The sequence below is a fragment of the Passer domesticus genome, chromosome 10 (assembly GCF_036417665.1).
Source record: "Passer domesticus isolate bPasDom1 chromosome 10, bPasDom1.hap1, whole genome shotgun sequence".
NCBI lineage: Eukaryota > Metazoa > Chordata > Aves > Passeriformes > Passeridae > Passer > Passer domesticus.
Genome location: NC_087483.1, coordinates 7,925,805 through 7,949,337, shown reverse-complemented (window position 1 = coordinate 7,949,337; position 23,533 = coordinate 7,925,805). Strand labels below are relative to the sequence as shown.

The following is a 23,533-nucleotide window of genomic DNA, read 5'->3' as shown; positions in this document are numbered from 1 at the left end:
AGAAGGCGTGTAAAGAACACCCAGGACTTTCCTCACTCTCCTGTTGTGTGCACAGTGTTTTTGCAGTTTGCACTGCCCCTTCTCCTGTGCTTCTTCTCTCCCTCTCAGGGGAGTGCTGCCTGTGCTCTCCCTCCTGGCTTCACGTGTCCTCTTCTAACCAGGAGAGGAGAGGAGAGGAGAGGGAGCATCAGCTAATTAAGAGCAGTGGCAGTGGCTGACAGGTTCTTGTGGGATGCTGACAGGCACCATCAGACTGCCTGGGACAACCTGGGCCCAACAGGCTGGGCTCTTCCACCCTTGGATGCACCAGCCTTCCAAAGCCCTGTGTGAAAGCTTCTCCTTGCTGGAATAGGATTTGCCAGACGTGAAGGTGAGGCTCAAGATGCATCAAGAAAATGTGTGCCTTTTGTTCTCCTGACTGAGGCCTGGGCTTTCCTGACACAACGTGCCCTGGTACAGGGAAGTCTGCAGGAAGTGTTGGCACAGGAAGGTCTGCAGGAAGCCAGGGACTGCATAGGCTCGTTCAGTGTTGGCTCCAAGGTGGGGCCAACCCCATGGTTCTCATCACTGTGTGCATTAATAGGGCACAGCTGTGGGGGTCAGCAAGACATCGTTGACTTTATGTTTTCCACTAATCTGTTGGGCAAAAATAATTCAATAAAACCCCCCACATAAGCTCATCATGTCACAAAGTTCACCAGCAGGCGAGGTGGGAGCGGCAGTGGGTCTGGCACTGCTGGCAGGCCTGGCACCTGGCAGCATCCTGTAGGAATCCTGACAAATGCCAAGGGCACTGCATCCCAGCCATGTGTCCCATGTCCTGCAGTGTCCTCGTGCTCTTCACCCCACAGTGGCTGAGTTTCTGCATTTCTCAGCTGAAATCAGCTGCTGTGTCAAGGATTTTGGCAGTGCACCCCAGGAGCGGTCTCTGGGGCAGGGAACATCACACCCTTGGACATCAGCACCCACAAATCACCACAGGAAGGGACCTTGCAGATCACCCAGCTCCATGCCCTGCCACGGGCAGGGATGCAGTAGCAGTGTGCCACATTGCTGCTTTGACTTAAGGCAGGCAGCCCCCGTGTTAGGGGTGACATTTCCCTTCTTTTAGTCTCTCCAGTTCCATCTGTGCCAGACATGTATTTGTGCCCCTCATGTCATCCTGCCCATAACGTTTCACAAGACCTGTCCTAATTTTTCTCCAAAACTTTGCCAGCTGAGAAACAAATAAAGCCAAGAGAGTTTTTTCCCTGAGTTTGGCAATCACTTCATGGCCAGGGAGGAAGGATGCAAAGGAAGAGTCAGGGAGGGGATCTGTCTCAGAGGCACTGGGGCAATGCTGTCTTCAAAACAAGCATTTCCCTGGCTTCCTTCTGGGACTAAAACTCTGAGACAGAAAGAAACCAACAGCATAAGTTCTGCCATTGGCAGGATCTCCTCTTCCAAGGTCAGCTGTGGTTGTTTGGAGAGTGCTTTGCTCTTTGTGACACTTTTTGCCATTGCTGCCATTTGTACAAGGGACCATGTGGAAATCTGTTCCCAGCTTTAGCAAGTGCTAACAGGGACTTGTGTTCACTGGGCCATGTTTGCTTGCTGGCTGCAGCAGCTCCACAGCCTTGTACCCCAGCAAGGCAGGGGCTGGGTCCATCCCTGTGTCAGTGCATGCACAAAGCCTTGGAGCCTCCCCAGGAATTCCCATCCTCTCTTAGCTGCAGGGTTTGGAGTGGTTCTGGCTTTTGGGGTGTTTGTTTTCCCATCTTTTTTTACTTCCTGTGGCTGTTGAGCTCAGCTTTTGTTTTATGTCGTCAGGAGTGCAGGAGTGTGTTTCATTTTCCAGATTAGAAAATGCTCAGAGGTATAATCAGGTCCTTCCACAGTATTTAATTATCCATAATTAAAGGCATCTACACAAAGCAGCAGATTTTCAAAGACTATTCCTGTGTTACATTGCTAATGAATTAAGTAATTAATTGGCATTGAAAAAAAATACAATAGGAAACATCAATCTTTTAAAGTAAAGCATTTTTTAGGGGTTTTATAAAATCATTAACTCATATCAGGTCAGAAGCTGTTCTAATGTCTAAATCCCTCTTCTTGCTTTAAAAAAAAAAAGTTTCTGAGGCACAAAATGAATGCAGGAAAAACAAGGCAAGGAATACTAGCTGAAGAGTGTGGAACACTCAGAAATGGGGAATTTTTGGATGTCATTGTCCCTCACTTTGCCACCCTGTCCCACAGTTCTCTCCCCCTGCCAATAAGGTGAGCCAATTCCCATCACACTCGAGAGGCAGTTTGCAGCCTCAAACCTTCAAACCCAGTTTTATGCTGGCATTAGCTGGAAAAACCTGCATCCCCTCATGAGCCCCCACTGCCTGTGTGCCTCAGTTTGCCCATGCACTTCCCTGTCCCAGGGGAAGGTGGGAGGACAGCAGGTTGTGAGCCATTCAGATCCGTGGTGCCACTGAGACCAGAGGGTGAGCAAGAATTTCATTGAGGAATTAAATAACAAAAACTGACTGCAGAGAAGGGTAACAAAGCAGTTGGGAAGTCTGGGCAGGAGGGATGCAGAACCACGTGTATGCACCATCATTCTTCCACAGCCTTTCATCATTCCCAGCTGTCAGAACAACTGTCCTGTCCCAGCACATCAGCACATCACACCTGCAGAGCACAAAGGCACTGTGGTTATGCCTTCCCTGGTGACACCCAGGGCTGTGAGCAAAGGAAGGCACCTTCCTGTTTTCATTGGTGATTTCATTAAATGCAGCTGTTCCCATGCAAAACCAGCCCCACTCATTTTATCCAGCACCAGCCAGACTCTTGCTGAACCATCTGAAAGCATCCTGGAAATGCCTTGGACACCGTGAAATTCAGGGAGTGGAACAGCATGGGAAGGGCAGAACCTGGCACAAAACATGGATTACAGCTGCTTCTGCAGCTGCTGGACAAACCAGGGCAGGTGCCAGCAGAAGTGTTTAGGGGCCTGTTTATTCCAGAAGCACCAACCCCTACTGGTCCCTTCTGTCCCTCAGACCAAGGTGTCCCCATCCTTGCAGTGCTTTGTTCTCCCCATGTGTGTCCTCAGGATCCACCCACCCATCCTGCCCTGCCCCTTCCATTCCCTGCCCCTCCTGTTTCCTCAGGAGATGCACAGGAGATGATCTGTTTCCTCAGATTTTGGCACAGCAGTGTCATGTCTAACACCAGGCTTAATGGTTGGGGTGGGGTCAGGGAAGATGTTTTCCTGATTCTCCTTTTCTGTGCCACAGGCAAGCAATTAAATTCCCCACATAAACTAAGAAATACTGTTTCTGCCATTGTGGTTATTCTGTTTCTACAAGTAATCAATCATTTGTATGGATTTGCATAGAAATGGGAGCTTTGCCACTGCAGCCCATCCTAAATTTATAGGGATGGAAACAGGCAGATCCAAAGCTGATACTGTTAAACACCCGCCAGGAGACTGATCCTTTGACTGGAGGGGGAACCTTTGCTGACTGACTTTATTATTTACCTTAAATTCCCCTTTCACATCTTACCTGCCCGTGGCCATCATTTCTGTGTCCATCATAGAGGCCAGGAGGCTGGGAATAGTGGTGGAGACTGTGGAGGCCAGGGAGATGGGAACAGTGATGAGGGCAGCAGGAGATGGGTTCTGCTCAAAGTCAGCAGCAGAAATCCCAACAACTCAAACACAAGGCAAGAGCAGGAAGAAATGGTTTCACTGCAGCTCCTCCCTTACATGGAAAGTTTTATCTTTGCTTTGAACTCCCATTTATAACACAACCCCACATTTAAAACCGCCATCACAAAATCTGTCACCAGGTGGGAAACACAAGTGGGACATGCTGGTGACCTCAGAGCATCACATCCATGCCATGAGGGCACTTTTCCATCAGCTGACCCCATCCCACAGGGTCTGTTCTGCACTGATGCTGTTTTCCAGGCAGGAGCTGGAGGTTGATCCCAGGCACGTGGCTCCCCACAGCTCAGGAAAGCCCCTCTGTCCTGGCAGGGCCTTTGTGCCACCAGGCACTGAGTGCCACCCGGTGCTGGGCTGGGTGTCCACCTCTGAAGGAACAGCTCAGACAAATGTGCAGCACTCCTGCTTCTTCCCTGCCTTTTTTTGCTCCTGTTTGATACAAAATGAGCCCAGTCAAAGTTTCCATTTCATTTATGACTGATCTGAAAAAAATCCCCTCAGCCCATAAACCATCGCACAGCTGTAGTGACCAAGTTAGATTCAATTCTGGCTTTATATTGAGTTGACATGAAGCCAGCTCTCCTCCATACATCATCTGTGATTGCAGTTAAGCATGAAATACTGTTTTAATTCTTACACCAAATGTGGGATTTTTTTTTCTGAAGAAAAAAAGACATAAAAATGTTAAAGTGGCCCATAAAAATCATTATATTTTCACACGAAGCACAACCAAGAGGCAAATAAGTTGGCTAAAAGCTCACAGGACCCAGGAAAAAAGTCCTGCTTGTTATTCTTCTGTTGTTAACCTTTGCCTTTGAGTGGAGATTCCTGGGCAGGGACCACAGGCCTGGTGCTTTGGCATCCAGTGCTGTCTGGGCCCTTATTTTCCTGGATCAGGGTGTGCTCCCACACCTGCATGGACCAGGAGCTGCACTGCCTGCTCCCTGACAGGGTCCAGGGTCCTGGGAGCTGCCCAGAGCACTGCAGGGTGAACGTGCAGCCAAGTCCCTTTGGCTGTTGATTTTACTGGTAACATTGTTAGCTGATGCAGTAGTTTAATGGTAGGTCTATTAATTAATTTAATTTAAATTAATCTATTTGATACCACCTGAAAAAAAAAAAATGCACCTCACCTCATGCTATGTTTGAACTACTGAAAAAATGAATGTACCTTCAGTACTTTCAGAATTCATTTTGGGAAGTGCCTATTTAGACAATTTTTGAAAGCCTTCTACTTACCTGAAAGGTTAAAATTACCTCAGAACAGCTTTTCATTGCCCACAGCTACAATCTACCTGTATTAAAAAAAAAAAAAAAACTATGCTGTTTTCCCAAAACTTTATACTGTCTGCAAAAATATTCTTAAGAGTTAATCCTGGTTGTTTGCTCAGGTAAATGTTGAAACACAGATTTCTCCTTTAATAAATGGTTACTGCTGGCTTTGAGGTGACACAGTTTTCCTTCTCCAGCCCAGAGTGGGCACAGTAAAAGCTGGTTCAGAAAACCAGCTCTGGATGCACAGTTCCTGCCTATGCAATGCTGGGCTCTTTGCCTTTGCAGGTTTTTTTACCATACACTAAACTTTTCAGTGCTGATCAAGGTGTTTGCACACACAGATCCTTTTAAAATGAAGAGGAATTTGGTATGTAAATCCCATAGGTGACTTTGAAAATGCCAACCTGTATTTTACACTAAAAGGAGGGGGGAAAGCCCTGGATTTAGAGATGAGTCAGAAGCACTGGGAATTGCTCTTCTGCTGTCTGGGAGCTGATCCACGTGCTGGATCCTCCAGCCAGGTCACTTCAAGGCTGCCTCCACTGGGGTGTATGAGTCAGCAGAGTGAATAAAAGGTTATGAATTTGATACCTGTTAATTCCCACTGCAGCAATGCCTAACCCACAACTGGTTAGAAACCCAGTCAAATGGGCAGACTGCAGCTGGAGGTTTTGCAGGGAGCTCAAACTGCACTTGGATATGCTCCCAGCTCTGATTTTGGTGCCCTTGGAATCAGAAACAGATGCAGGGTGCACAGGACTGGGGGAAATGTCCATGTGGGGAGGCAGATACCATCATCTAAAGCAGTGGGAAATGTACTGCTTGCATTATTTTCTTTGGTGTGCCCAGATCATGAGCCTGGCTCCACCATCTCCACGTGCCTTCCCCGAGTGAGCTGTACCCAAGGTGTGACCCAGAGCTGTGCCCAAGGTCTGACCCTGAGCTGTGCCCAAGGTCTGACCCAGAGCTCTGCTGCCCCGGCACGGGCAGGGCCCAGGGAAGGGCGGGTTGGACATGACCATCCAGAAGCCATCAGACACTGCAAGCTGTGGCTGCTCCATCCCTGGAAGTGTCCAAGGACAGGTTGGATGGGGCTTGGAGCAGCCTGGTCCAGCAGAAGATATCCCTGCTCGTGGCAGAGGGTGGTGGTGGATGGGCTTTAAGGTCTTTCCAACCCAAACCATTCTGGGATTCTGTGCTCAGTCTTGGGTTTGTCCCCTGTTGTCCAGCTCATCCCTCAAGCACAGGAGGTGAACAGTGGGGTGGGGCTCCAGCATTTTCAGCTGATGCATTTTAGCTGTGGAAGGGACACTGTCCTCATTTGTCTTGCTGAGGGATGTGTCCAGGCTGTCCGTGGAGCGGGGATCGGTGTCGGTGCCCATGGACGTCACGGCTGCCACGCAGACGGCTTTTAAATTGCACCCATAGATCTTCCCTGCACCAAAACGTCCCTGCTCCACTCTTTAGTGATGCCTCAAGTTACATCTCCACATCAAATTAAGTAACTGTGCTATCAATAAGGAGGAGTAATGCGTGTATTCCCTTCTGGATGTCTCCCTGTCCCTCATTTGTTTGCTGCTGCTGATTAAGACGGATAACGAGCCATCAGTATTTTTCTAACTGCAGTGCAAAGCGCTGAGCCTAAATCAGTCTCTGTCACTGGGTGCCAGCTCACAGCTCAGGGAACTCGAGTTCCCTAAATGCCCCTGCCTTCATTAGACTCCAAGGCAGCAGATGCTTGGGATTGCCTGAGCAAAGCCTGGATGATGTGACCCTCTCGGTGTGCAGAGAGCCAGGAGGGGATGTGGGGCCACCAGGATGTCCCTGTCCCACTGGGCTGGCTGGGAGCTCCTGCTGGGTTATATTTTCCTTATTGTGTGGCTGCATGGCTGGCAAAAGTCAGTGGAGCAGCTCCCATGGACCTGAATTGAGCTTTTCAGCCCCCCCTTGCCTTCTTAATGCATTCCTTCTAATGATGGAGGGCTGGCTTGGAGTGAGCAACTTGGATTTAATTTGGACTAGGATACTGCAGATATATGTATATTTTAATACAGAGATTAAATAACTTTCAGGCATTTCAGGCACCCAGTAATGTGAGTTATGGCTGGAAAAAATCTCTCCTGTAAATAGGCAGTACTTGAGAAGGGCTGTTAACATTGACTTCTGAGCAGTGAAAAATGCAGGAAGGGTGGAAAAGAGCTGCAGGTCAGCTTCAGAGGAGAGTAATTCTTTGGGGCAGTGGTGCACACGATTGAAAGCTCATGGACATGCAGAAGGCACCACCAGAGGACTCCAGGAGCTGTTAGCCAGAGCCAGCTCTCCCTGGCTGGCTGGACATCTTGGGGTCACCTCAAGGAGGGGACACTTGTCACCACAGCTGGGAGCCACACAGTGACAGGACAAGGGGGAATGGGGTTAAACTGACAGAGGCCAAGACTTTCTTTTGGTATTTTAAAATATCAACAGCAATCAAAAAAAGGGGAACAGAGCAATTTGAATGGCAGGGGGTTGGAAGGCTGCTGGAGCCACCACTGGCCCACTGGAGGGAAGGAGGTTTAATGTGTGGCACTCAGGCTGGCCTGGGTTGGTAGATTCAGTTCTTAGTGCCTCCTGAGAATGGAGCAGCATACAGATTTTACTGAGGGGGCAGATGATGCATTGATGCAGTCTCTGCATCACAGGAGTGCTCACTGCTGCCTGAGAGTGTGGGCAGGCTGAGGAGCAGCTTCCAGACTTGATGGTGATCAGGACGGGACACTGACCCGAAGCAGTCCCATTTCCAGCCCTGCAGGAGTCTCCGTGCAGGTTGGGTGGGTGGGTGATGATGGACTTTGGAGTCCAGGGGGTTCTTTTCTCCTGCTGTTTGTACTGGGAGGAGCTGTGTCCTCTGTAGCCTGGAGAACACGGACATCACCTGCAGGAGCAGGGAGCAGCAGAGCCACAGCACAGCCCCTCCTGCCACCACTGAGAAGTGGCAAACATGGATCAGAGCCAGGGGTTCCTGGGTGAGAACTCCCTGCCCCACATCCCGGGCTCATGGCAGCCCTGCTCCCAGTGCACCCTCAGGCTTCAGCCATGCTCCGAGCCAGGACCTCCAGCTCTGGCCTCCTTCTAACACAAGGGAGTCAAGGCTTGTTTTCTTGGGGTGGGGTTTTCAGCTGCCCCTGCAGACTGCCACCAAATTCAATTTCCAGCAGGGCAAAGCTCAGCATCACCAGCTGATTTCTTTGTGTCTCACCTCCTGCTTTGCCCACTGCCTCCTTGCCCCAGAGAGAGCGGGGCTGGCACTCTCCATAGCAGGCAGTGAAAACAGGACTTCTTCCCTTCCCAACTCCTTAATCAAAGCCACAAACTGAGCTCTTTTCATGCCATCTGAAGTGATCACATAAATAGCATCACCAGAGCTAAATGAACATTTGAAAAGATCCTGCAGGATCAGAGGAGAGGAGCTGTGTTTACCTCCAGAAATGGCAGCCATCATGAAAAACAAGGTGGTGGTTTTCCTTCCCCTCTGACCACAGAGTTCAGCCTGGACATGGAAAAAGTCCCCCTAAGATGCAGGCACAGGCAATTTCTTGCCTCTGTGACAAAGAGTGGTGATTCTGCTGTGTTTCTCCTCTTTTTCTGTTGGGGATCCATGAGCATCCTTGTGTGGATTCCAAGTGTCATCCTCATTTGGTGCCTGCTTTGCAAGGGGCTCTTTCAGCACCAGACCCAGTGCTGGAGACTGCACGGCTTGTGGTGTGCTATGGTCAGGGTGAAGCCTGGGAGAGGCCTGCTTTGTGGAGACATGCAGAGGAAAATCTGCCTTCCCATTGGGAAGACCCTTGGCCATGCCCAGCAGAAACACCTCCGCAGGCCAAGACACACTGCCAACAGCAACCCCCATGCCCAGTTGTGTTCATGGTGGAGCTCCAAAAGCAAAGTCATGGAGCCTCATTCAGCTGAGCAAGTATCCAGGGGGATGTTCCAGGAGGTATCCATTCCTAAACACTGTCAGGAAACAACACAGTTTTGCACTTATCTCTTGCAACTTCAGTTGTGGGGCACACCACTTGGGAGTCTGAGGGATGGCTGCTGAATTGAGCTGCTATTTAGCAGCTGTCTTAACTAGGCAGATAAGTGTAGCCATCAGCACCTCTCTCCTTGATGGAATCCATCGACTGAATAAGCTAAATTCTCCTGGAGTCAGCTTTAATATTTCCTCAGGGGATGGGGAGGCTCTCAAAGAAGTGGCAGGAGACATATTTTACTGAGGGGAAGCTACCTCTCTGGCTGGAATCAGAGGTTGCACAGTGAGAAGTTCTGGGGGAGATGATGAGCTTTGTCTGGGGCAGGATGCTATTCAGGGCACATCTGAATATCACAGTTGGCCTGAAGTGATCCGTGCTTGCTGTTTGATTAACATTTGATTTCCTTTTATTGCTTCTCTGCACACACAAAGCTAAATTCCGAGCTGCTGAAAGCCACAGGCAGAGCTGCTGAGTTCAGTAAAACCATCTGAGGAGGCACAGGGAGCTGGGGGAACACTGCTGTTCTGCACCAAGGGGCTCCAAGGCATCAGCTCATGCTGTGGGAGAGAGCCTGGCCCCTGAATTCCCTCTGGAGCAGGGGTGCAGTGGAGCAGGGTCATCACCTGATCTTCAGCAGATGGTTGCAGAATTTTCCATCATTCTCCTCAAACAACAAACCAAATATGATTTTTTTTTACATCTCTCCCATCAAACCAGCATCTGAATGTCCCTAATACATCTCCATAAAAATCTTCACAGCTGTTCTAGCAAACAGCCTGGAGTGCTGCTGGCTTTTATGAGTATTAACTATGTTAAGCAAAGCAAATCTCACTATTACACTGTCTGTGGGAGCAGCACATTCCTCCCATCAGTCTCCCTGAGCAAGGCAAAGGGTGATCAGTGTCCTGTTACCATCACAGTTGTGGTTTAAGATGCTTTCACCGAGAGCAGGACATCAGCCCTGGCCCAAAGCAGCTTCTTGTTCCTGCTGCTACTGTCGTAAGGAACCTGATGTTCCTGACATGTCATCAGACATTTCTGAGCAGCCTCCTCCTTTGAATGATAATTAAAAACCCATCCTGCTGTTCTGTGTCATTCTTTGGGGGTTTGTTTTGGCATCGATTTGGCAGACCCTGGTCTCATCCAGTTCCTCCAAGCAGCCACGGTGGGAAAAACTCAGGGCAGTGCTGGGTTGGGGCCTGAGCTTTTGAAGTGCTGGGAGGGAGAAAGAATATTAGAGAATTTAAAAGAGTCTGTTGAGCTCTGCTGCACAGAAAAACCAAACCAAAACAAACAGGACTTGATTTCTTGCTGTGGGCTCTGGTTGTGGCTTTAAGGGCTGCAGCCCCTCCAAGGTACAGATCCCCAGGTGCTGGGTGTTATCTCCACCAGTAGCTACCAGCTCTGTAAATCCCAAAGTTTCTGGAAAACTCCCTGGTGACTTGTGCTCCAGCCAAGCAGCATTTTCTGTGCCATGGCACATTTTCACCTGAATTCCAGCAGTGCAGGCTCCCTCTCTGAGTGCCTCTTTCTCACGCCTTCACCACAGGTACAATGCTCACTGCATCCCAGTTTGAACAAACAGGATCCAGCTTTCCATGTGAAAGTGGGAGAAGTTTAAATGGGGGAGGAAGAAAAAGCAGAGGGGGAGAGGCTGGCTGGTAGTGATTGTGCTGGAAAACTGGATTTCAGGCAGTGGGAATTTAAGTTGAATTATCACAGATGCAGTGTGGAAATTTTGCCTTCCGTTAGAAATCCATGTTTCTGTAGGGATGGGGGAGCAGTGGGAGAGAGAGGATGCAATAAAGCTCTGTCCAGCTCACTGTGGTGGGCAAAAGAAACCATTTCACCCAGGCAATGCAGAGGGGGATATTTTGAGAGTGCTGGAAAAGAAAAAGCCCAGAGCAGGAGGAGTGCTGGCCCAAATTAAAATTACTGAAGTCCATCAGGAGAGAGGCAGAACATCCCACAGGAGGGCAGATGTCAGCAGAGCCCTGAGTCATGTTTTCCTCCATTTTGCTAAAAGCCAAGAAGAAAGGAAACAAACCCAATTGCTGTGATTTTTCCCTCAGTTCAGCAGCTCTGCCAGCAGCTCCTGGCCAGCCCAGGGATGCTGGTTTGGCAGCCTCTGGGATTTACCCACCATAGCTGTCATTTCCCCCTTTGCCTTATCCCTTTGGGATGGGGGCAGTATCCCAAGGATTTTCTGTTAGAGATGCTTGCCAGGTCTTTCCAGGCTCAACAGATACCAGGGATCAGAGGGGCAGATCATTAGTGTTTAATTACAGAGGGGCAGTTCATTAGTGTTTAATTACAGATTTGCAGAGTTACCCCATGTCCCTGGCTGGGACAGGGACATTGCTGTGCTGCTGTCTCCAGAATAAGGGATCCCCTCTCCATGGGGCTCTCAGAGGTGCAGCTGATGTTTTTAGCACATCCCCCTTATCCATCTCCTATCCAGTGTCTGCCTTCTGCTCCTCCCTGTCCTGGGGCATTAATGAATGGTATTTATTAATTATTTTATTTCTGTATGACCTGCTGGGGAAGCTCAGCAGGGAGAAGAGAACTGGGAGGAGAAAGGGCAGCCAAGGAATGTACAGATAAGCAGGATGAAGGAAAAATAACCTTTTCCCAACTGGCAGCACTCCATCAGCCAGTCCCAACGCCATCACCCTTGGCTGACCATGATCCCTGGAGCACTGAGGTGCCAAAGTCCCATGAGGGAGATGTTGGGACCCCAGAGCCTGTCTGGAAGGCAGAGCTGACCCACCTGAGTGAGCAAACCTGCTGGCTCCCCAGTGCCAGCCTCCCAGCTGTTCCCAGCCCTGGAATGGGAAGATGTGTCTGGAGACATGTGTGGGTGTGGAGGCAGCTCTGGCCTCTCAAATGAGTTGCTTAACAGGCAGGGCAAAAAGACCTGACCTGTTAAGGGGATGCTCTTCCCCTTTCCTTGCCACCCGAATCTCCAGAGGAAGCTTTTCTGTTTATATTACAATGCAAAGGAGGGTTTTTGCTGTGGGAGTGCAGGGCAGGCTGCTGAGTGGAGGCTGCTCACCCTGGGCATCCTGATATCAATGGGCAGCCAGACCTGCCATCCCAGGCATTCATTCCAACTTCACATACAGCTAGCTGCAGTTACTGCAGTTTTCATGGCATTTGAACCCTGGACATTTAACAGCAGCAAATGACCTGACAGTGACCTCCTCGCTGGGTCATACACACCCCAACCACCAGGCTCAGGAAACAGGGAATTAAAGCAGAGGTGAAGAGCACAGGCAGTGGCACAGCCAGCACAGGGACTCAAAGACTCTGGGAAAGTGTGACAACTTCAGTGGGTCCCCAGAGACATACCACAGTTGGAATCACAGCCTTTCCAGCCAGGATGGTGTCTTCCAGACAGATGTCAATTTGGGAAATCTTCAGCTCCTGACCAAAACAAGTCATGACTGCTCTAACCTCATGCCTGCAAGGAAAAACACAGATACCATGTGTGCAAATGTAGGGTTTGGCTGTTCTGTTCATGCTCTTGCCTGGTAGCTCCTGGCTTTAAAGTTCTTTGCAGTTTGTAATGGCTGAGGCTGGAGGGGCTCTTTGGAGCTTGTCCAGCTCAAGGCCCAGCCTGAAAACATCCCCACTCACAGGCTCTGGCTCAGCACATGTAGTGGAATCTCCTTGTTTGGAGTAAAAGCTTCCTCCTGGAATCCTGATGGAGTTCACGTGCTGGCCCAGCCAAGGAGGAGGCAGCACAGAGCAGCCCAGACCTTGCCAGTGCCACAGCCTGCCTTCCCAGCCCCTGCCCATGGAGAAGCAACCCTGGGGTACCCCTGTCACCCCAAATTCTGCACAGGAGCCATCGCAGGCATCTCCTCTGGCCCTTCTGTCATGGCCTGATGAAGGTGGATGTGAAATGCTGCTGTAGAGCCATGCTTGAGGGGGCCTTTACTGAAGGCAGGAGGGTGTTGAAACACAAGGAACACTCAGCTACCCTGGATTGTCTGGTTAAGCCCAGCCCTGCCAGACTCGTGGCCTGTTCAACAGAGGCTCCTGAGTGTCACCTTACTGAGGTCAGGGCATCATGAGCAGCTCTCTGAGACTGTACAAGGTGGCACCCTGGCCCTGGGCTGGCTACAGCCTCCTCAGGGACCCTGTTTCCCTTTCCCAGCCTTAAGCCTAAGGGACAACTTGCCTGTAATTCCATGTCTGCACACTTTGGAATGCACCTCATACACTGGAGGCACAGATTAAAATTGGTGGCCAGTCAAGGGGTGACATTTCAGAACCACAAAACACTTTTCAAATGTCTTTATGCTTCCCCCATGCCAGCAGTGTGACTGCCTTGAATTTTTTGTGTGGCTCTGACATTAGTTCCTGGCACTAAGCAGTGAAGGAGTGAGAGGGGAAGAGGAGAAATCTTGCAGAGGGACAGATGGGCAGTGGATATTTGTGGGGCTTTTATGAGGAGGAGAAAAGGGCTTTAAGATTCCTTCCTACCCAACCATTCTGTGACTGTCCTTGCTGACTTGCTGCTCAGCTTTGAAATTGTGTAATAAAGAATAAAATAAAATAAAATAAAAACCCAAAGCAATAATAAGCAGATTAAAGGAATTACCCTTGAGGAGAATAAGCAAGATTTTATCAGAAAGCTAATTTGAGAGGTGATTCAAGAAATAATTTTTGGTTAATAGCTCCAAGCTGGTGCAGGTCCTTGGGGTTACCTGGTGTTGGAGCATGGCTGCCAATGGCTCTAGGGGTTGGATTGGCTCTGGTCCCTGCAGCTTTACCAGGCTGGAGCAGTGAGGGCTGGGCTGTGTCCTCGTGCTCTTGCCATCCTGCAGCCAAAATTTAAGGAGAAAGAGGTACTAAATTAGTGGTCAGCCATGTAGAAAAAGCTGCCAATGCCATTTGTTCTAGGGGCTGGGTGCAGAAACAGAGAGGAAAGTTTCAAGGCCTTTATTTTCCCCTTTGGTGCCTGAGTGCAACCAAAACATGAGAAGGGCTTGCTGTGGGTCCACGGCTGGGCACTGAGCAAGGCGGGAGCATTGGCACAGATGTCAGCAGTGCTGGTGGCACACCAGAGCACAGCAAGGGGCTGGCCCTGGTCCCTGCCTGCCCCAGCTCAGGGCAGAGTGCTGCCCCAATCCAACACAGAGTATTTATCCTGTTACCCCCGTGTGTTTCCGCAGGTCCCAACTGCTTTGCGGGCACCACGATCATCCCCGCGGGCATCGAGGTGAAGGTGGACGACTGCAACATCTGCCACTGCCACAACGGGGACTGGTGGAAGCCAGCGCAGTGCTCCAAGCGCGAGTGCCAGGGCAAGCAGGCTCTGTAGCAGCCCTGGCAGCCGCCCGCTCGCGCGATGTGATGATGGTGATGATGGTGATGAAGGAACGGCCTCGATGCTGCCCGGTGTCCGCCCTCCTGCCAGCTGCAAGCCCTGCGTGGGTGCCACGTGAGCAGAGCTGGGTGCCTTGGGCAGGGTGTCCCCGTGCCCCTGCAGCTCCTGTCCTGCTGCTCACACTCTGCCCCCGGTGTCTGCTCTGCTGTGGGGCAGGACAGCAGGAAAACAGCCCACACACCTTCCTGGCCTGGCCATGCCTCCGAGCACCGATGGATTCACTGCTCTCACTTTCTACAGTGTGGATCTGGGGTTTTTCACAGCTATTTATTTGAAGGTTTTTTGCTATTGTGATTTTTTTTTTTTTAAGTATCTTCCTAAGCTGGGATCATCGGGACAATACAGCTACGAGTGGAGCAATAGATGGAGCATTTGTATCGTGTCTGTAAGTGCAGGTGGCACTAAGGATGGGAGGGAGGCAGAAATTACAAGGGATGGGGGGGGGTTAAAAAAAATCCCAACTGGAATGTAACCTGCAGCAGGACCGAGGTAGATGCACAGGTATAGACTGGACAGCCACGACACAAAGCTGTATCTGTGTTACACTTTCTCCACTGAGTGGGGACAATAAAGTTGAAGACACCTACACAGTCAATGTGACCTTGATGGGAGCAGGGCCCACAGGCTGGGGCAGCAACCAGAAAGTGCTCCATGAAAGCAACATCTTACCTGGCCTGTTTGTGTGAGATTCCTGGCTGGGGCATCAGTGGTGGAGCAGAGGGAAGAGGGCCCAAGCTGATTCCTGGGCTGAGCACTTGCTCACCTGCCTTGTCCCATCCTGAGGCTGCTCTCACTGGAGCCAAGGGCAGTGTTTCATTGCCTTCAGTGACAGCAGGTCACAGTTGAAATACGGGATCACCCCACTCTGGAGGTTCCCAGGAATGTCCCACAGCTGTGGCAGCACCACACTGGCTCGGCTGGCAGGTAAGACCCTTTGCTGCAGTGGGAGGGAGCTGCCCTGGCTCTCCCTGGGAGCATCCACCCTGCTGGGGACAAAGCAAGCCATGGTGCAGCAGGCTGGGCTGGGCTCCTGTGAGGGCTGTCCTCCAAAGCAGCTGCTCCCTGTGCCTGCAGAGGTCCCAGCAGCCAAGGGTCCCATCAGGCTTTCCAGCACTGGCACCTCCTGCTTTCTCAGGCTGCAGCTTCCAGGCGGTGCTGTGAAAGAAAAGCCACCAATGTCATCTCCATTGGTGATGGAGACACAGGGGCCTTTCCCATCTCTGTCCACGCTTGCTTCCCTGCTCTTTGGTCAGTGCCATGGGGGTGGTGGTGCTCATTTTGGTCAGAGTTCAGGCTCCAGTGCAGCACCCGCTCTCGACAGTGACGGCAGCAAATCCTCCCCACAGCATTCTCACCGAAGCAGCTCAGCACATCAGGCTCAGTTTATACACACTAATGCCTTTATATTTAATTTCTTCCCCGTTTTGGTGTTTCCCTGGAGGGCAGGGTGGGAGGAGCACTTGGCACAGCAGCTGCTGTCCTGTGGCTGAGCAGGTACCGTGCGAGACGTCATCGCCACGTTCCTTTGTAAGCTGTTGCCTGTCAATGACTATCCAGTTTCAAAACCTTCAAACAATAGTGTGCCTGAAACTAGTGAGAAAAAAAAAAAATCTGTACAAATGGGAGGGAGGGGTCCTAGAAACAATATTTGATGTGTAAAAGACTATATTATTAAAAAATTATTTTGTTAAATATAAAGTGTGTGAACCAGCAAAAAAACCCCAAAATTACATATTTGTGGTGTATTTTACTCTGCTGCTCATCAGCCCCTCAAGCTCCCAATTCCCCATCTGATCCCTTGCTCCAGTTCACAGTATTGGTGTGTGCAGCTGGGATGGGAAGAGCAGGTGGGAGCCTGGAAGTAGCCATGAGCACCCCATGGATGGGATGGGTTGCTCAGGAAGTGTCTCAGCAGTAACTCACTAAACCAGATTTGCTTTGCCAAACCAGGATTCCCATTTGTGGAGCTGCCATGGACCAACACAGCTCCCAGGCTCTCACTTCAACCTCCATCTGCTTTTTTGTTACTTTTACTGGTGCCATTTTATATTTGATGCCATTTCCTGAACATGGAAATTTGCTTTCAGTTCACAAACTCCTTTTGATACCTCCAGATGCATCATTATTTACACTGATTAGTAGTTACTCTAATTAATTACAGCTTAATTACTGTAGTTAATGTTTGTACAGTGCTTGGAACAAGTACAGCACTATACGTGCCACATATTATTATTTTCTTCATTATTAATTAAGCACCATCTCCATTCCATGCTGTGCTACTTCATTATTTCCCAAGGAGTCACAGTAGCACCCTTCTTCCCACCCAGGAGTACTTTTGTCCCAGCTGCAGTGCTGGAATGGCATGGCAAGAGCAGGGGCACTGCAAAGGAACATGGGAATGCTCAGGATTTTGCCCTTCACTGTGGAAAATAAATGGGAAGAGGCAGATGGGGATCCCTTGACCCCAAGGACCCCACAGAGGGAGCAGGAGCTGCTCTGGGTCACATGGGGGAAACCTGCAGATCCCATTGTGGATGTGTCTGCAAGGTCTCCGTGGCTGTAGAAGGAAACTGATCCCCCAAATCCAGCAGTGTCAGACAGTCCCACCGAGGGACTCCACAGCTCTGGGACCACAGGGAGAAGTGAAGGGCACTGAGCATTCTCTAGGAAGCCTTCCACTGTTTGTGTGGAAGAGTTGCCAGTCACAGGTGGGCAGTGTCTCCACAGCACTGGGGGTGCCAGTAGCCCCAAAAATCATCACCATTACTCTGCTTCCCATCAGCCCCTCTCAGGCCAGGGTGGAACCAGAACTGAATTCCCATCAGGCACTCTCCAGATACACTACAGAATGTCATCCCCATCCCAATCTCCTTCTTTTTTTTTATGTTTTAAATGTTGTAGTTCATTTCTTTCTTTAATTAATCACAGCTCTGGGCCAGCCAGCCCCATTAACTACTCTTCTCATTTAGACCTTTCAGAGATGCAGTTGCAGATGCAATTTAATTTGTTGACCCGTGATCGATAGCAATTAATACCATCTCTTTAATCTTGTTGAAAGGTTCATCTTGGGCTTCCAGAGGCTGCCAGCTGAAGGGAAAGGTGCCTGGTACATATGTTATCAGATGGGAGAGCACAACCCCCTCTGTGGGCACCGTCCTCCCCGTGCCCCCAGGCTGACACTCTTGAAAATACATCAGGTATTTGTGGGAGATGGAGGAGGGAAGGTGGATAAAGGTGAGGGAAGATGCTGAGGGGTGAAGAAGAGCAGAGGGCTTTGGCAGGGCAGAAGGTAGGGGAAGGTAGAGTTGATGGGTTGGAAAAATGAGGGGAGATAGAAATGGTACAGCCTAGCAGATGTGGCTGGAAAAGGGAGCCAAAAGGACTGGAACTGGAGCAAGACAGCTCAGAGGCAACACCTTCAGCAGGAGCAACAGTGAATTTTGCAGAAGAAACAGCCCCAGTCAGGAAAAGTCCTTCCTCTTAAGGTTCTTACACCCAAACCTCGCTGATGTGATGCCACTTTTGCCCCCAAATGCAGCAGCTGTGTACAGTTCCCTCCTCCTTCTCCTAGCAGTGGGAAAGCCCATCCCAGGAGCATCACCTTTCCCTGTCCTCATTAATATGCCATTAGTCAAGATTGTTTTATAATTACAGAATTATTTCCTGCACACCCCAGGGGGAATGACTCAGCTCCGGAGCACAGCAGGGCAATGTCTTTCTCCCCCAGGAAGCTGCAAATCACTCTCCAAACCAGGCTGAGCCTGGGAAAACCCAGCTTGGGGTACTCTCCATCCCACCAGGGCTCCTGAGGCAGCAGCACACGATGGCTTCAGTGGCACACAGTGCCCTGGTGACCATCCCCTGGATGCCAGATCCACTGCAGCAACCCCTGTCCAGCTAGAGGAAAAAGCAGAGAGCAAATCCCAGGATTCCAGCAAGAGCAATAAAGTGCTTCTCTTTGGTGGTTGTTAAAGGGGAAAGAGGGCCCGTGTGGATACAGGGCAAATGAATGCCCTTTGCACAGCAAAAGGACATGGGTTTGCAACAGCAAGTCAATAGAGAAAATGAAAAATTTATCAAGAATCCAGCTTCCTTGTGGTGTGGAAGCTTAGCTTTTAAAACACAGGGGATGGAAGGCATGGAAAGGAATTGCCTGTATTTATATATTTAGGATCATAGAATGGTTTGGGTTGGAACCTTTCAAGGGCCATCTAAATACACCATATGGATTTATTTGTATTTGCAGGTAGACTACCTTTTTAAATTTTTTTTAAGACAAAGTATCTCTTTACCATGACTAAGTCCAGTACCTAAAAAAGCTCTTCTCTCAGAAGATGCCAGCTCATGCCCCCACTCAGCCACGCACAGACAAAGGGATAATTATGCACTAGGAAATTGGAAGGAAAGCCAGAACCCAGCACAAAAGCCAAGCCAGGCTCCTTTGGGATGGCACAGAACGAGGTGGTGCCCCTGCCAGCACTGACTGGTCTTGTCCTGGGGGCAGGTGATGGTTGCACCCACCTGCAGAGATGGCCTCATCTTTTGGGCAGACAGCTTGGTCTTATCCATGGCTGCTCAAGACAGACAAAGCCTCTCCTTTCTCAGGAGTTCATGTCCTCTGACTGTGCTGGATCCCCTGGAGACACTATTTCATAGAACCAGGGAATGGTTTGGGTTGGAAGGGACCTCAGAAATCAGCCCATCCCACCCCTGCCATGGCAGAGACACCTTCCACTAGCCCAGGCTGCTCCAAGCCCCATCCAACCTGGCCTTGGACACTTCCAGGGATCCAGGGGCAGCCACAGCTTCTCTGGGATGTGCCAGAGCCTCACCACACTCACAGGGAAGAGATATCTGCATTTAATTAATTAATTATTCCAATTAGTTATCTGCATTCCTGTGAGCTGGGAGCTGATATTTTCTTGGCAATGGGCCTCCCACAAAAGAAGGCAAGGGCCTGGGTGTGGCAGCACCAAGTGATGCTCTCTGACAGTTTCAGGGCATCCTTCCCAATCCTCAGCTCATGGAGCTGGAGCTGCACCTGTGCCTGGCCTTTTCTGCACATCAGCCCATGCTGGTGGCCCATGGTGAAAGGAGCCTTTCTGCTGCTGGCATCAGATACAGGAGATGGTGATCTGGGGAAAGCAGCAGAGGCAGAGCAAGTGTGAGCTATTAGACTTGTTTCAATGGGACAAAGCAGGGTTTCAGTAATAATTAATGCCCCTATTAAAGATCCTCATTTAGACTGCAAGGCATCTGGCACTGGGAAGGACACGGTGAAGGTACTTTTGGTCATTAAACACACACAATGTTCCAGGCTGCTGTTGTCTTGACAGTGACAACCCATGAAAGCTTGAAGAGAAACCACCAGCCCATTCTCCCTCCCAGTTTGCACAGGGATTATCCTGTTACCCATATGGATTGTCTCTTCAGGGATTTCAGTGATGCCTTGGCTCTGTTTGGAGAAATAGCCAAATCCAAGCCTACAGAGTTTAGGGGAAAAAAAAAATCTTGTGAATCTGGAAAGCAAAACTCCAAGGAAGCAGGTGAAAAAGGGAGCTCACCAGGCTTTAAATTCTTTCCAAACAATGTGAGATGATCATAAACTCACAGAACAGTTTGGGTTGGAAGGGACCTTTTAAAGTCCATCCAATCCAACCCCCTGCAGTTAGCAGGGACACCTTCCACTAGCCCAAGCTGCTCACAGCTCCATCCAACCTGGCCTTGAATGTTCCCAGGGATGGGGCAGCCACCACCCCTGGGCAGCCTGTGCCAGGGCCTGACCACCCTCAGTGCAAAAACCATCTTCCTTCTACCCAGCAGAAACTGCCCCTCCTCCAGTGTGAGACCATCACCCCTTGTGCAGCAGGGTGAGGTGATGAGGGCCCTGCAGACAGGAGCACCCCCCCAGCAGCAGGCTCTGTCTTCTGCAGCCTCAGGTCCTACCTGGAGGGAAAGGCTGCAATAAGGCCAGGCTGAGGAGTTCAGCTGGTGTGCTGAGAAGTGTGGCCTGGAGGGTTTGTACCATCCCCAGCACTGCCCCCAAAGATCTTGGCTAATAAACATCAGTTTGGTTTCAGAGACAGGGAGCAATGCTCACTGCTCTTTTCATTACTTGGTGGATGCACCCTCTGCCTTGCCCAAACAGTTCTCTGGCCTTCCTGGGGCCCGACTCTCTTCCTACAATTTGGCTGTGTTTGCCTTTTCTCTTTTTTTTTAATTTTTTTTTTCAAAGGACAAAAGCTTTGGGAAAGGGAAGAGATAAAAATGTGAGGAACTTGCTCTCCTGCAAATAATCCACTCCCATACAGGCTGAAAGGCTCGTTTTGCAGTCCATTAAGCTCAAGTTAATGCAGGTAGAGCATGTCTGGCATCGAGAGGATGGTAAAGGTTCCGGGCTTTAATTTTCCTCAGATGGAAAATCCTATCCATTGCTGGCTGGGGTGGGCACTTCTGCAGCACAGCAAACAGGCCCCGCAGGAAGCATGAGGCCAAGGTTAAAGCACTTCTAAGTCAAGGCACTGTCATACCCAAAGAAGCAATTTCCCATTGTACTGCGAATCTTCTCGCACTTTATGGGCACGAATGGAAGCTGCGAGCCAAAGGGCTGTGTGGGGACCCATTGCAGCTGCAGATGGCTTTAAATTTCCCCTAACTTCCCTGGATTCAAGGTTATCCTCCTGGCTGGCCACGGGCCTGAGCACTTGGGCTAATTGCATTTGCAAACAAACAGCACTGCCCCTCCCTGCCCCCCAGCGTGAAGGGAAAGCAAATGGAGACGTGCCTGGATAATAAAGTGTGTTTGTGATCCTGCTGGGAAGCTCCACGGGATATTTAAGCCCTCCTAAAAGCCATCCTAAATCCCACTGCTTTTGTCAGTAGCATGAAAAGCATTAAATGGAAGGAGGTGCAGGTGCCTCAGGCAAGGCAGCAGGAGACACTCAGGGAAAGACAATCCCTAAAATCATGGCACAAGTGCCATGAGACCATGGGGATTCCCTGCCTGCTCCTCTGGGGTGCTTCTGAGAAGATCCAAGGCTGGTCTCCATCCAGCTGGAGCATGGGGACCAAATCACCATTTGCAGTCCCACCTCTCTGCATCCTTCTGGACTTGAGAAAGTGGATCACAAACCACAGCCATCATTTCCTAGGCCAAAACTCCCCAGTGTTTGTATGCTGCCCATGAGTGTGATGCCTTTTAGCAGAAATACAGGAATTTGTTTCTGTGAAATCATGTTGAGAGCAGAAATAAGAAATTCCCAGACAGGAGACAAGATTCTGCAGGTTAGGTCAGCGTAAAAATAGAAATTTAGGTGGATGCACACCTGAATTCCTGACCACTGAAGCATCCTCTGAAGGAGTCACCCCAGCAAGGGAAGTGTCACTGTTCAGGCTTGGTCTGCTGCACCTCTAACCTCGAGCAGGGCACACAGAGGCTTTAAGAAATCCACCCACATCCACCACAGACTTGTTCTGTCATTTTGTCAGGCACACTCCCCAAGTAATGTTACACAACCATGGCATTTGGCCTTGAATTTGAGACTAAAAACACTCCTTTGAGAATAGAAACACCTGTACAACATAACACATAGCAAAGATTCTGCTACCTCCATGTGCAGGGGCCACCAGTGCTGGAGGGAAGCCTTGAAGCCAAAGCCTTTCTGTTACCTGTGAAGAGAAAAGAAAAACCAAGCAGGTTAGAAAACATTTCGTGAAAACAACGAAACATGAAAACAACTGAGCCACATTCCCTTCAAACAAACAGAAATTTGGACCAGAACCTGCTCCTGGAGAAGATGCAGGAGTAAAAACTGGCCTCATGAGAAGATGCTAGATCCAGCACCAACGGGAGCAGGAATCTCTCCCCATTCCCAAGACATGATCTTAAAAGCTCCATTCCCCACAGGAAATTATTCCCATGGCAAGAGGCCACTCCATCTGATTTTCTCACATCTATGTGGTGATAAATGTATCTTAATCCACTGCCAGGTCATCTGCATCACCTCTCAAAGCCTGGAAACCTGTGCCTTTTGCAGGCAGGAGTGACCTTGGTGCTTCTGCAGGTGTTATTGGGATGCACTGAGTAATACCAAAGAGCCAAAGGCTGGAAATACAATATTGGGATAGGTCACACCAAAACCCAGGACAATTTAGTGACATCAAATTAGTGCACAGACCCAAATTCCTAGAGAGCAGCAGCTGATATAAAAGTGAAGCAACTATCAATGCAACCTGTAATGAGTTTTGTCCTTGCTATTTTTTATTAAGCAATTTTTCAGCCTTGCCCTGCTGTGGAAATGCCACACGATACAGGGCAGAGGGCTCGCTCACCTGCAAAACAAGAGCTCTGTGGCCTGGCCTGAAATAGATCATTTGCAATGACAACAAGTGCTATTCATAAACTTGGGGGCCAGGAAATTGCAGGGAGCTGTGTTTCATATCACTGCAGGAGAGCTAACTTTGGGGAGGAAAATGAAATGTTAACCAAAAAGCCATTTCCAAGAGAAATAGTCCCTCTGTACATCATCAAACTAATAAAAGTTACATGCAGTCATGTAACAGAAGGAAATTCTTCCTTCTCCTGGTCACAAATCATTTTAACCCCATTTCTTCGTGTTCTCAGGCTCAGAACACAATTGCAGGCTTCTGTCAGCTTTGTTGGTGAATTTATGCAGCTCTTTACTGCTCACCTATTTCTCATCTCTGTCTTTTTCATTAGTGAATCACAGAAGCATTAATTAACTTTTAAGAGGCAGACAGGTTTGTTTTTTTCTTCTGTGGATCACTGAATCAAAGGTGGGCCTGAGTTGTTCGGTATTTAAGTGGAAATCCAGAAATGGAGAACAGCTACAATTCCAGGTTGTGCTTTATCCAGCAGGAAACACATTAATATAAAATTTTACTTGGAAAGAAGGGATCTAAAGATGCATCCATTTCCAGAATAGGCCCAGCCTTTACCAGCTCTCCTGCAGATGCTTTACAAGCTAATTTTTTGTGGAAAATAAAACCTACTGCAGTGACTGAAGAGGAACACAGTGCTTTGGAAAACCTGACTGAAGGGATCAGGTTGCTGGCAGTCTTGGCAGCAAATGGAAAGGAAAATCTGGAGATGGGAGCTGCTCTTTGGGTTTGGTGATTGAGGAG

At 49.6% G+C, this 23,533-nt stretch overlaps 1 protein-coding gene and 2 long non-coding RNA genes across 5 annotated transcripts in view; 1 reads left to right on the top strand and 2 right to left on the bottom strand.

Annotated features, from left to right (window-relative positions):
* VWC2L (von Willebrand factor C domain containing 2 like) overlaps positions 1 to 16,094 on the top strand; it is a 53,700-nt gene extending 37,606 nt beyond the window's left edge. For all 3 annotated transcript variants that reach the window (XM_064433601.1, XM_064433597.1, XM_064433598.1), the window contains one exon: positions 14,175 to 16,094. In XM_064433601.1, coding sequence (XP_064289671.1) covers positions 14,175 to 14,225 — 51 coding nt within the window. In that variant the 3' untranslated portion in view covers positions 14,226 to 16,094. The remainder of the gene's footprint in view (positions 1 to 14,174) is intronic.
* On the bottom strand, positions 1,727 to 14,165 carry LOC135308546 (uncharacterized). The gene is made up of 3 exons (XR_010368949.1): positions 13,707 to 14,165; positions 12,343 to 12,454; positions 1,727 to 4,998 (listed from the first exon to the last, which is right to left on the bottom strand). It is a non-coding gene; the product is annotated as an uncharacterized LOC135308546 (long non-coding RNA).
* Positions 16,095 to 19,108: 3,014 nt separating the features above from the next.
* On the bottom strand, positions 19,109 to 22,037 carry LOC135308540 (uncharacterized). The gene is made up of 3 exons (XR_010368945.1): positions 21,997 to 22,037; positions 19,802 to 19,872; positions 19,109 to 19,524 (listed from the first exon to the last, which is right to left on the bottom strand). It is a non-coding gene; the product is annotated as an uncharacterized LOC135308540 (long non-coding RNA).
* Positions 22,038 to 23,533: the final 1,496 nt, after the last annotated feature.